The 13,907-nt window shown below is 38.7% G+C and overlaps 1 protein-coding gene across 2 annotated transcripts in view; it reads left to right on the top strand.

The window, feature by feature from the left end:
• Positions 1-13,907, top strand: part of LOC134462893 (immunoglobulin-like and fibronectin type III domain-containing protein 1) — a 62,227-nt gene that overhangs the window by 14,279 nt on the left and 34,041 nt on the right. Inside the window, exons 3-9 of one of the 2 annotated variants that reach the window (XM_063216134.1) lie at positions 402-428; positions 5,274-5,396; positions 5,698-5,837; positions 6,960-7,059; positions 7,255-7,278; positions 12,477-12,528; positions 12,687-12,879. In XM_063216134.1, the coding sequence (XP_063072204.1) occupies positions 402-428; positions 5,274-5,396; positions 5,698-5,837; positions 6,960-7,059; positions 7,255-7,278; positions 12,477-12,528; positions 12,687-12,879 (659 nt within the window). The remainder of the gene's footprint in view (positions 1-401; positions 429-5,273; positions 5,397-5,697; positions 5,838-6,959; positions 7,060-7,254; positions 7,279-12,476; positions 12,529-12,686; positions 12,880-13,907) is intronic. The other variant, XM_063216135.1, reaches the window with a different exon arrangement.

Here is a 13,907-nt window from a genome sequence, read left to right as displayed (position 1 = left end):
CAAGAGCTAAATTGATGGGTCTGAGTGACCATTATCATCTGAGACCGCCGAAGCAAACTCCACGGATCCTTCCCTTTCTGGTCTCATTGTGTTTAGGCCTATGACTTGTTTTGTGTAGATATATTTTGGTAGCATGTTGACGTCATTTTAGCTTTAGTCTGGCCTTGCCATACAAAATCTATATTCAAAAACCCTTCTTTCCTCTAAAGCCGTATGGATGAAATTAGTACGATGGTATGGCAGAACCAGGCTAATTTCGCTCCACCTTGTCTAAATTTATGTTCACGCTTCCTGTTGTGCAAATTTCCCTTTAGAGACCATGTGGTTTCACCCCAGCTATTTTTTCCATGAATGTATTTGTTGTCTCATCTCCTTTTGTGTGTCTATGTGTGCCTTACCAGATGAGGAGGCACTACCTCCTGGTGCAGGTAGGTGGCTGAGAACAGCAAACCGTTTGTGTGTCCATGGCTTGAATGTTTGCATGTTTTAGCAACATATAGTCTGTTTGTCACCCCAGGAAATTGAGAGAACCCAGATGAAAATACAGTATGCCTACATAGCTTCCTCAGAATTGGTTTATCTTTGTCTTCCAGCATTAAGTAAAATGATGCTACTATGGACGAAGCTATAACCAATCAGACAGCTTATTGCAATAACACATGCAAAGTAATGTAAACAGAAACCTCAGCAATTGTAGCAAGCTACAATTATTTATTATAGGAATTATGAGCAGGCCCAGGATATGGGATTGGATATTTTTGAGACAAGTATGTAAATAAGACATGTAAAGAGAGTACCATAAAAATTCTGGGAATATTGGGATATTTATGTTTCGTCACACACTGTAAAAACTTGACAAACCAGAGGAGCCTTCAAGAAAACCTCTGCATTTTTTGATACTCTCTGATTTGTCACATAGCTTCCTTGGAGATTTTTTAGGTTCCTCAGAAAACATTTAGCGGTTCCTTCAGTGACAAACTGAAAGACCTTCAGAGAATTTTTAATTCCAAATGAAGATTCTATTGGCATCCAAGTTAGATGTGTTCGACAGAAAAGGAAGCACACTTGACTGTGCTGCACACTTTGCTTAAGAGTGATTCTACGATTCGACTGCGCTTTTAAGTCCATGGATTTTATTTGCCAATTCCACTAACTATTAACTGCATCCAATGATGTTTTGGACATTAGCACACATTTATCTTTCATATAATACAGAAAGTGTAGACATGGCATTATTTCCCTCAGCAAGAATGAATATTTAATACTGGTTTTGGGCGTTTTCATGTCAGATTCAGTCTTCATATTAGCATGTAAAGAAACTTGTTTTGCCCAAGACGATTGCAAATGTTGATTCACAGTAATCATCACAATATGACAAAACGGTCGGTCCTTTCCATTATACATGAAATTTGCCATTTTATGTGTTTCCACGAAAACTGTGTTAACCGTGTCACGGTCTGAAACCCCCTCCATAAATCAGTAATGGTTTGGTCTTAGGCCATACAAATAACATCACGTGATGTCATAACCTCATTGGCAGGATATGGGAAGACTTTTTGGTAAGGTTTGAGCTCCATCCTTCCATAATTTAATCCATTCTTTTTCATGTTCTCATAGCGGGAAAATTGTCTGTCAACTGTGTTATCAACATATTCGTAAGAATCTGATTCAGAAATCACATGTAGAAAAACACAGATAAAGCATACATGAATTGATTAAGGTGTTGTGGTGGAACTTCTGAGGTCCTCAGTTAGCACAACACCATAAAAATGGCTGAAATGTCAAGCCGTGTTACCGTCAATGGTGTTACTATCAGCTATGACAGTTGAGGAGGAGTATGTTTTTGCCAATTTATCTCCATATTGACAGACAAACAAATAAAATAATTTGTGTTCTAGGAAGATGGGTTTGTCTGCTGTTTTTTCTCCTAAAAAAGTGCCGACTTGTTCCCCTGCACTGTTGACCGTAACACAGTTGAGTAACACAGTTGACTGTTTTGAAAGTGTTTTTTGTGCTATTGATCCCTTATGTGTTGGAAAAATCCTATGAACAGACACTAGGGATTATCTCTGGAGAAGGAAGTCTTGTGCAGGGATTAAAGTAAAAAAAAATCCTGAGCCTGAACTTTTTGGTGCGTCCACGCGACCCTATTCAATACACGGTGAAACGAGAATTTCATTGCTTTTTAAGCTTAGTATTTACACTTATGTTTGTCTTATTTATCTTATTCTGATGTGGGTGCCATGTCAGGGTCAAAATGACTTTTGCAACTCGAATAGGGCCTACCAAGGAGACCAAAAGGGTGTAGCGTTAATCATTATTACATAATTACATACTTATTATGCATAATATTGTAGTTACATAGGCCAATTCATCACAAAAGCATGAGAAAAGTATGTGTAGCAGAATATGACCAACAAAGATTGAAATACCATGACATGTTAGATACATAACAGAGGTAAAAGCATAATCTTTGGTTATTTAGGCCTAAGTGTTTAATCCTGCCTTTAAAAAAAAGAAAATGCAAATGCCTGGACATGGCTGAATAATAATGCAAAATACCTTTAGTTTTAACAAATTACAAATGCAAATCAACTTAATTCATTAATGCCATTTTGGTGGCTACTATGGACTAGATGTTGTCTGTGTCTGTAGATAGATGGGTTCTAGGTTTCTCAGCTGTACAGTCAGTCTGAATAGAGCCTTGGATAGAGCTAGCTCTAGGTCAGAATTTGTAGTGCCTGCCCTGTAAATATTTTGGCTACTCTCCTATTGGGCTATTCTCAGAAAAAAGACTGCCTTGCTTCATCATCAAGCTCAAGTTGTTCTGTCCATCACCATATAGCAGTATCATTTTAGCCTCCAATCAATGACTAGAATTCCACTGAAAACTAAAGCCCATTAACAGATTGTCAAAAGCCACCAACAAGCCTATGTGACATATTATTTAACGATCTCACAATCATCATGAAAACGGCAACTTGAGATGAATGTAGACTAAAAACGTGCCAATGACAGGAATTATACACCCAACAACCAAACCTGTATTATACTACAGCTAGTGGGATGAAACTTGCTGCTGTCTGCATGCAGACTGCCATCTTGCTAGGCGCTATTTGAGTCACTTTTAAGTTGAACACAGCGCCAATGTCAATACTTTTGCATTGATTTTTCCATCGGAGATAATATCAGTTAATATGTAGGTGGTGTTTATTATAAGTAACCCGACTCCTCTTAGCTAAAACATTAGCATACAAGTTCGGTAGTTAGCGCGCTAACAAAACTCAGCATGAGTGTGGCATCTGCAACATGCTGAAGTGAAACTAAGCTTTTTTGTTAAATTCTAACTAATAACAAATGATTATCTTACTGTTGGTGTTCTCACAAGTAGTTGTAGACTGAAGCACATCTTCCTACAACCTCTTCCAACAACCACAGAAAGTAATCTGGTGATTGATTCATGAATCACGCTATCCAGCCATTATTTTGAAAGGAACTACCGGTAGCATAATGCACAGGCAGTGGTTGACATTAGGAGATGAGACACAGATAAACGGTCCGCTCGACCGCTCCACACTCCGGGAGATGCTGTGACAGTTCTGTGTTAAGTTCTAAGTTGGGTTCAGAAATTATGAAAAGACACAGAGGGATCGAGCGTCTGTGGAAAAAACAGAACCTTGTGTGTTGTGGAGAGCTAATTATTAGCACTGAGCAGAGAAGCTCTATCAACACTGTATGCTTATCGACATTCTGTAGGCTATGTCCAAACACACAATGTCCAGTTCCATTTATGTTTTTGACGACAGCGGCATCACCAATCCATAGCATGCAGTTTAGTAATCTTAACACATATTTCTGCTCATAGAGCAATAAACGGTGCAAGGTGCCTTGCCATGTAGAGCGAGTTGTTGACACTGCTCTGTGACCGCGGCATGAGAACGGCGAGTCGGCGACTGCTCGTAGACCGCCGGCTCTGTGGTGGTCCGACTCGAGCGAGATACTGAAGTAGCACGCTTTCCTAAGACCTGCCCCCTTCTTCTTCTGATTGGTTAACAATGTTAGTTTTAGTGAGCTCCTTTGCTACCATTGGCTGACAAACGCAGGAGGGATTACGGTTGTCTTTTTATTCATGTATTTACCGTCAATTTATTTCCGAGTATTTAAAAAACAAATTAACCCACGGGCAATCGCTAAAAGCCGGAAATCCGGTATATGCCGGAGAACTTTAATCCCTGCTTGTGTAAGGAGGGTGACTAGATTCAAATCAGACGTTACAGGGATTTATAATGAAAAATGTGTCAGTCTGTATTACAGTGAATCATAAAATTTATGAAGCTCAACGATCACATTTTCTATATCAGTTGCACAGATTAATGACAACATTATTGCTAAGGGACATAAGCACTTTCAAATGTACGTTGTGCACTCTGTAGTATTTTTATACATGTTTGAAATGACATAGTATTTGTCCATAACACTGTTGACAAAATAATCAAGCAAATGTTCGCTTTCATTAGAGTATTTATAAAATCATTTAAGATTAAGCTAGGCAATTTGTTTGTTTGGAAACTTAAATATATACACTATGTAAACATCTAGGTCATTTAGTTGAAAAAAAATACTGATAATTGACATTTTGCTTTTGCCAAAAGCGCAGGCGAATTGAAGAATCACTCTTAAGTTCTAAGCCTCCACCTCACCATTCACCTCATTGAACTGGTCATCTTGTCAGCCGTTATCTCTTACATAACAGGCAGGTCTTCTCCATGTCCACCATGTAAAGGATAACAGCCAATCAGGTGACAAATTTTATGTAATTAATGGTGAGGTGGAGACTTACAACTCAGGATACGTGTGCAGCCTCCACCAAGACATTAACTTCATCAAACCGGTCGACCTTAAAGGCTGCCATCCCGCTTATCTCCTGTTAGGGTAGGGCATTTTATGTGGAACTGTTATGTTGTAGGAATCATGTCAACATGCACCAGAATGTAGCAACCAAGTTAAACGCTTCTCCTTTGGACAAGCGTAGAATGTTCCTTTGGAATGCAGGATTAATTATTTTTCGGAAAATCATGTGCATGATTCCAACAACGTTATCCCTTCCAATGTTATCAGGATTCCAAACGCAGACTCTTCGCGCGTCCATATACTACCAATGGTACTGATGAAAAGTGAACGGGCAGCATACATTTTGAAAATAAATTACTTAAAAATGACGCACTGGATCTGTACTAAGCTGTTGACCAATTTCCTTCTCTTTCTTTGGACAGAGGAAATCAAAAGACGGTCCAGGGTCCCTGGTGTGCTCATCACTCAGTATGTGAAGACGGTGCCAAAGGGCTTCTCCACTCCAGATTTCATCCGCAAACCGTTTACGGTCACGGCCGCAGAAGGTGCAGAAAATTCAACAGCCATTCAACACTTGACACCCTCATTTAATTAAATACCACCCACTTGAGATGTTTCAGTGGCATATTTCATTCTAAACAACTAACTGTAATCAAGAACATTCTTGGTGTTGTCCTCTACTTAAATCTACCAAACTATTCTAAAATAGAATCATAAAGCTCCAAGTATAGAGTTTCATTGTAAACTAATATCCATGTTGTGTGTGCTGCAAAGCAAAATATCTCAGTACAGATTTTGTCATACATATTGTGTCACATTGCATGAATAATATATGTGGTTTTTCAGGTAAAAATGCCATCTTCAGGGCTGTAGTATCAGGAGACCCGACTCCAAATGTGACATGGGGTCGAAATAATGGAGACTGCGCTGATCCAGAAAAATTTAAGGGCCGGTATGATGAAAGGAACCGGGAATATATTTTTGAGGTAAGAAATGTGTGAATATCCCTCACATGAACTTCAAGATCCTCTTCAGTTTGCACAGTTTGAATGTGTTAATAAAAACATGGGCAGAGAAGTAACAATAGTCTACTGAGGGTGTTTTCACATAGTCTCCTTTAAAGGGGAAATCCTGTGTGAAATGGCTTGAATATTATTAAAACATGATACTGAGCGCTAACTATTTCCACATACGTCCCCTGAATCAGAATTCCAGCGCTAATTAGCCAATGCTAAAATTGGGCTTCTGCCGTGAGTGGGTCGGCTCAAAGTTACCCCACAACATTCCATAGAGTCGCGGGGTTGTTGACATGATGACAACTTGTCAGGACTCTTAAGTGATTTAAGGATTTCATTATCTACGTAGATGTAGCCTGTTCCCTAACTTATCTTTTCATGAATATTTCCCACCCATCATTGTGAATTGGGTCTTCGTCAATGAACGTCTCAGTACAGTTCATTTCAAATGGGACCAAGTGTGAAAATGCCATAAGACCATGCATGAATATGGAGGACAGACCCAATTCACAATGACGGGTTGGAAATATTCATGAAAAGAGAAGTTAGAGAACAGGCTACATCTACGTAGATAATGAAATCCTTAAATTAATATGTGTGGTATAGGCTACTGTTTATATGTTCTCTTACAATATTGAGCACGACCTATTTTGACCACTTCATCGCTGTGTTCGCTTGCAATTCATTGTGTTGTTCTTTTTTGTTTGTTTTTCCTTCAATTGCAGGTACTTTTTGGCTCCCACGCTGATGCCCACTTTTGAATTAGGTCTTTGTTGTCCTGTTGATATATTCAATTTATTTTTGGTACAGTTAGATAGAGGCCATCATCACCTTTAATTTGATATACAGAACTCGTTTTCCAGACCCGCAAATCAGCAGCAAATTATGCGGTACAAAAAAAAAAAACCATCATACATTTATATACAGTATACAATTTTTTTTAAGTTAATTGGTTTCTTGTGAGTGTTGTTTGCACCATGCTCATATTGTGTAACAATATTGAGCCCAACCTATTTTGACCACCTCATCCCTGTGCTTGCTTGCAGTACTTGGTATCGTTTCGTTTTTCTTCTTCTTCTTCTTCAATGGCAGGTACATGGAGTTGTTGCTGACCATACAGATACATACAAATTTTATGCAACAAATGAGTATGGAAAGGCTATGTGCACCTCCGCATTAAAGGTGACTGAAGGTAAGTGTGTGCATAAAACTACAAAATATTATTGTCACATATTTATTAATAATCTTCAATCCTCTCTATTATTTATTAATTATGTGCACGTGCATGTTTTTGTATTTAATATTGTCAAAAGGTTTTCATGGAATCTAATCATGAATTAATTTTTTCTTGACTTCACCAACCTTGAACAAACTTGTACTCTTTCAGTTCGATCTCTGAATCTGAAAGCTGGTAAGTTTTTACTAATGTTTAATACAATCCTATTGTGATACTACTGTATAACTACTAACTAGGGCTGGGCGGTTTTGGAAAATATGTGTATCACGGTCAACCGTTGTCTTGATGAAAATTGATATCGCGGTTTCCTGCACATTTTTTTGATAAGCTGCGATTTCCCCCCAAATCTTAATCCTTCGGACGAAAAAAACTGAAAATAAATTTGAAAATTAGATGCAATCATGAATTAATCTCCATTTCTATTTTATCACCTTTTCATTTCAATATTTTTCATAATTCATAGTTTATATTTCCCTATCCAACAAAGTCTCAAATAAGAGATAATGCAGCATTGCATAAAATAGCCTAAAATCTCCACCAGGGGCAGACAGTCCCAGTAGTGCCAAAAGGAAGAAGGGTTCAATGATTATAAGCAACAGTTTTGGACTTTTTTTCAAGACAGCCCAAAACAGCTTATTTCTCATTTTACATGTGGCAACACTAATTGCTTATTTCTCATTCTACACCTGGCAACACTGATTACTAGATCCAGCGTGTTGCGCTTGACTAAACAGTGGGACAGAAACGAAAAGTGAAGAGACACGGAAAACAAACGGATTTACTTGACATTGTGTGGATATTTTCTTTGAATTAAAGGTAGAAGGTATTTTGTCCGGTAGATTGTGTCATATGTATGTATTTCGCTGCTATTTTGCTCCCAAATAATTTCAGACTGCATTGTAGCAATGTATCTTGTCTGCAGTAGCGGTGGGTGGAAATTTTGATTGGGGAAGCACTATACAGAATAGCGCAGGTGACGTCAGCATAATAAGAGGTGTCGATAGGCATGGATTTCAGTTCTTGCCTAGCTCTATTTAATATGCCATGATGAGGTTTGCAGCAAGTGAAACGTGTAAGTAAAAGAGACACAAGCTTGCTCCACAAAAAAACCCCAAACTGTTTTGAGATGTGCACGATGCAAGGGGTCACTAGAGAAGGGCAGGTTGCATAGTCTAAAACCTCGGATATGCTCTCAGATATCGGCTACCAACCATTCCAGTGCAAGTCCATCACCACAAAACCGGAGACCTTTTGTAGCCTAACAGACAAGCGTCACAAAGTAAGAGTTTCCACGTAGTCCACCAGATCCCAATCAGCCCAGCCCTCTGCACGACAGAAGAGATAACTTAAACAACAACAAATGCGCTGTCTTTTTCTATCCCTGCTTGTTGTCACACGTGCCCTACTGTTATTCGTGACGACAGCCAGGAAATATTGCGCAATACTGAGGAAACCATCAAAACATTGAGTGGGCCTGCTAGGGTCAGTCCATCTGCCACGAATGACTTTATCCCGCATTGACCACAACAACAGCCAATAAGACGTCCTTGATTACAGCACAAAAACACCAGCTCTCACCTCTATTCTCTACAACCGACAGTGGGATACGCGCACACAACAAAAGCACCTCAGTAACTTTACGACAACATAATTTGCGGGTAAAGTGTCATCTCTCTTACAAAATACTTATTTGATATTGGTGGTCAACAGCTTTAGGGCGGGTTTATTAGAGCCAACTTCCAATCACTACGAGAAAGCCAGGAGAAGCACATCCGTCTAAAATTTACCCAGGAAGTTTCTCCATACAATGCACAGTATTACAGCCGCACTCTGATTGGCCAATGCTCCTCAATGTTTTATCAATCGGCGGCAAGAGCTCAGGTGAAGCAACATGCTGTTGCTGTATGCATGCTTCCCCTCATACACGTCAGTAGCCAAACCAGAAGACTGCTCGTCGCCATGGTTACTTTGTGGTAGAAATCATAGCCTAGATGTTTAAAGAACTGCAATTTTAACTCGCCACCGGTTGAAATTAAACGTAGCCTTCATGAAAATACAGTATATAGAATCTTGACAATATTGATCAATAAATATGGTTCGTTTTTCAGCTGAGTTCCAGTAGGCTGTGCTTCCCCTAGCTTCCAATAGGAGTCGCCACTGCTTGTCTGCCCATGATATTTGTAAGCTAGGCTGCTACAATTGCAGCCTATGGCAAAACTCATAATAGGCCAAGAGTATTAGCTCAAAAATAGGCCCAACCCGGAACAAATTAGTAACAAGCTGGATTTCTCAGAATAGGTTCAGAATACCTTTAGGAACAACATACCAAAAGTCCCCGGGAATCCACCTTGGGCTTTCCGGGAAATTCAAGATGGCGTCCAAATTATATGATATTATAGTGTTAATGCAATAACCTCTGAACGGGTGAATGGATTGTCACAAAATTTGGTGTGCTAACACTTTGTAATTACTAAGTGATGTGATTTAATTTTGGAGGCAATCACTTTCAAGATGGCCGATATTCAAGATGGCTGACATTTGTTTTTGCCATAATTTCCAAACGGTTGAACGGATTACCACCAAATTTTGAGTGTTAATACGCTATAGTAGGTACATGATCTGCCAAAAATTTGGAGACCAACGCCTTCAAGATGCCTTCAAGATGTTTTTGGTTCAAGGTCCCAGTGACTGAAATATTACAACACGTTATACACATAATACATACAGATATTGTTATGATATATGATAATAATGAGCGTTAATAACAGCTGATTTGCATTTTTAAATCAACAAAAACTAAAACAAAATAAGCAGCTTGAAGGGACGTTTAGTTGAAACCTAAGGATGTTTAGTTCAAATTTAAGGACGTTTCGTAGGTCTTTTATACGAATGGTCCCCTCAGAACAATTCATTAGACGAACAACCTGTACCCCTGTACTGTAGTGTAATGAACTGTAATGTACTCTACTGAACTGCAATGTACTCTGCTGCACTCTACTGTACTGTACTGTACTGTAATATACCATACTGTATTCTACTCTAGTGTACCGTACTGTACTATACTCTACTGTACTCTACTGTACTGTACTCCAGTGTACTGTAGTGTACTGAACTGCACTGTACAGTACTGTACTGTACTGTACTGTACTGTACTGTACTGTAATGTACTATACTGTACTATACTATACTGTACTCTACTGTACTGGACTGTACTCTACTGAACTGAACTGTACTGTACTGTACTATACTGTACTCTACTCTGGTGTACTGCACTGTACTCTACTGTACTGTACTATACTGAACTGTATTGTACTCTACTGTACTGTACTGTCCTGTCCTGTCCTGTCCTGTACTGTACTGTACTGTACTACTGTACTGTACTATTGTACAGCAACATAGGACTGAAACATGTAGAGCATTCTGAGGTCATGTACAATATGATGCAAAAAGGTGTGGTGGAAATGAGTTATGTTACTGTTACCACTAAATATCTAGAAGGTTAAAAAGGTCCTGTGACATTTTGTTGTTTGGGGGGGGGGGGGTACATGGTAGGCCATCCTTCCTCCTGGACTATATGTGTGCCTTGCATATCAAGAAAATGAGTAATGGTTCACCTTTATAGTATGCCATATGAGAATTGTTGCTTTATATTGATATTTCTCCTATAGGTTAGGGTGGCAAAGACCTACGGTTCATGTTGTCCATGAGCTTTCAGTTTTGAAGTAGCAATACACAATACTACCTGTGAAGATGTAGAATTTGGTGATATTATGGGTTATTCACACATATGGAGAGGTCTTGTCCCTTACTCTATGTCATGCAAATAAAAATATCTATGTTATGGAAATTAGAGGATGGAGAAGCTGCTACCTTGCACACCTTGTTGCACTGACACCTCTCCATTCAGTATGCTTCTGAGTGAGCATTAGCAGCAGTCTATTCTCACCGTACTTTTAGTGTGGGAAATACTCATTTTAATTCAGGCCAAGTATGAATCTTCTCAAATTGTTCACAATGTTACATTTGCTGTCAAGCATATAAGCACAGACTCACTCATATGACATGTTAGAAAGTTTTTTTTCAGAGGGCTCCTAGGCTAGAATTACTACACATACCCTAAAGAAACACCATTCAGAGTCTGGTGCTTTTGTCACTTCCGTAACGGTAAAACCCTTAACAGACTCCACTAAAGTTGTCATCTTTTAATATCAGCATTTAATCAAAACCAAATGATTCTACATCTACCATCAAAACATACATTTCCACCTTTAGACTGCTTTTAAATGACATTTCAAGCCTTAGATATGTCCAAATCTCCAAAAGGCGGCCATTTTGGAGGCCATCTTGAATTTCTCAGAGAGGCCCAGGGGGATTCCTGGAGACTTTTGATTCCTAAAACTATTCTAAACATATCCAGACATTTTCAGCTTGTTGCTAATTTGTTCAATCCACCCACTGAATTGTTATTGCGCTAAAACACGAAAAATCATCAATTTTGGATCCCATCTGGGCCACCATATTGAATTTCTCAGAGATGCCAAGTTGGATTCCTCTGGATTTTTTGTGAAAACATTTAAAATATAAAAAATGTTGGACGCCATCTTGAATTTCTCAGAGAGCCCAAGGGGGATTCCTGGGGACTTTTAGTATGTTATTCCTAAAGGTATTCTGAACATATCCTGAAATTTTCAGCTTGTTACTAATTTGTTCCGGGTGAAACTCTAATACTCTTGGCCTATAAGCAGCCTTAACAGCAGTGCTGCACACACAGTTGGGATCGTAATTAAATACAGTTAAGAATCTGAGAACTGTTGTAGCCTATTAAAATAGCACCACAAAGAATTGCCTTTTCTTTAACTTTGTGAGATCAAAGGTAGTCTGAAGTTAATTGAGATGTTCGTCATATTCATCCATGCCATGTGGGTTCATCATATTTCACTCTCACCAGCCTTTTTAGCGCGATTAACCAATTATTTTTATTAGTTCAATCAACATCTTACATTGTGTTGACATTCCTTAGTAGAAAAGCAACAACAGTGGACTTGGAGCAGAGTTGAAATGAAGTGTGACACGAAGTATGAAGTTCACGCACGTAGTATGAACAAAAAAAACAAAACAAAAAACGTCTCTCATCAAAAAGTGAACCTTGTGTAGGTGTGAATTGAGATCGTGGTTTTTTTTAACGGTACACCGCCCAGCTCTACTACTAACCTAACCTGTTAACATTCTGTCTAAAATATCTCATTATTAAATCAAGTAAATCTGTCTCCATAACAAAATAAACACGTTTACAAAAAATATGGTTTTTAAAAAATCCTTGAAAAACAAAACAGCCAGCACATCTCCACTGAATTTTATTATTTTGCTTTCAGGCCCTGCAAATGATCCAGAGAATTTCAGGACAATGCTCAAAAAGACGACTAAGTAACTAGGCTACATTGTAGCATATGCATGTTAAATTTACTTCTCATTAAATATCTACTACTGCATGAAACACTAACCGTGTACATACATACATACAGTACATACATGCATGCATACTGTATGTAAACCATGAATGCAATGCCTATTTATTGAATCAGGATAAGACCAAAGAAGAAGCCAAAAATAGTCCTAAAGGATGGAGAGCTGGACCCGGCTATGTGGGAAATTTTGCTGTCTTCTCCCAGAAAAGAATGGGAACGCATTTGTTTTGAATTTGGAGTGACAGACTTCCGTTTCATATTAAAGAAATTGAAAGTAATGAAGGAGGAAAGAGACAAGGAGCAAGCAAAGGTAAGAGCATAACTGTGATTTGCTTTAACCCCTTTCAAATGTCACTTTGTTGTGTGTCCTATTAACTGTTGCTGTCATGATATCAGGAGGTAAAATTTGAAGCATAATTATCAAAACTCTGCAAAACTTTATGAAATATTATCAAACAGAGTAACATTTTATAAAACTGGCCCTTATGAAGCTTTATTAACACTTAGTAAATAGTAATTAACTAATTACAAACAAATGGGTTAGCAGAACTATGTACAAATAGCAGTCACAGCATTCCTAAAAGCCTCCGAAAAGCAAAAATAAAAGAACTATCAATACCAAATATTAAATATTGAAATCAAAGTATAGGCCTATTGGCTCCAGAGTGTGACCAATTAAGTCACACATGCGCCCAAATTTCGCTATGGTGCAACTGAAAAAAAAATTGGTCGCACTGGTGCAACCAGTTCTCTGAGGGTATAAAAAAGTTTGCACAAGACTGATGATTTCCCCTTGAAAGAGAGCCGTCTCTGCTCAAAACATCGTACGTCATTGCTGTCATTGCCTCGCATGGCTGCTTTGCAATGTTGGGTGGCCCTACGTTAGTGGTATAAATCAATCAGGGCCTCATTTCCCAATAACGATGGTTCTTAGCCTTACGTGTGTCGTTAACCAGTGATCCTACGAATGTTCTTAGATTTCCTACGACTGTTTCCCAAAGACACTCGTACATGAACGCGCATGCACAGCCTCTAAGATCATTCGTAGCGTTGCTCTTAAGGATCGCTGTCCACATATGTGGTGCTGAAGTGTCCTCGGAGTGAACTGCGCCGTTATACTGCTAAACCATTTACAAAATGTAAGGCGTGTGTCAGTATCAAAAGTTGTTTTCTATAAGGGTGGGACTACATTTGTAGCACTTTGCAACTCTCGACAGGAGTTATTGTTGGCAAATGAAATAAAATGCACACACACAATGAAATCATGCAAAACTATGAGCTACGCCGTTAAACCAGACAAAGCGTGTGCAGTTGGCTACCGTGCTTAATATTTAAGAA

The sequence above is a fragment of the Engraulis encrasicolus genome, chromosome 14, assembly GCF_034702125.1.
Source record: "Engraulis encrasicolus isolate BLACKSEA-1 chromosome 14, IST_EnEncr_1.0, whole genome shotgun sequence".
Taxonomy (NCBI): domain Eukaryota; kingdom Metazoa; phylum Chordata; class Actinopteri; order Clupeiformes; family Engraulidae; genus Engraulis; species Engraulis encrasicolus.
The sequence above is the reverse complement of the archived record's forward strand: the minus strand, read 5'-3'. Positions and strand labels throughout refer to the sequence as shown.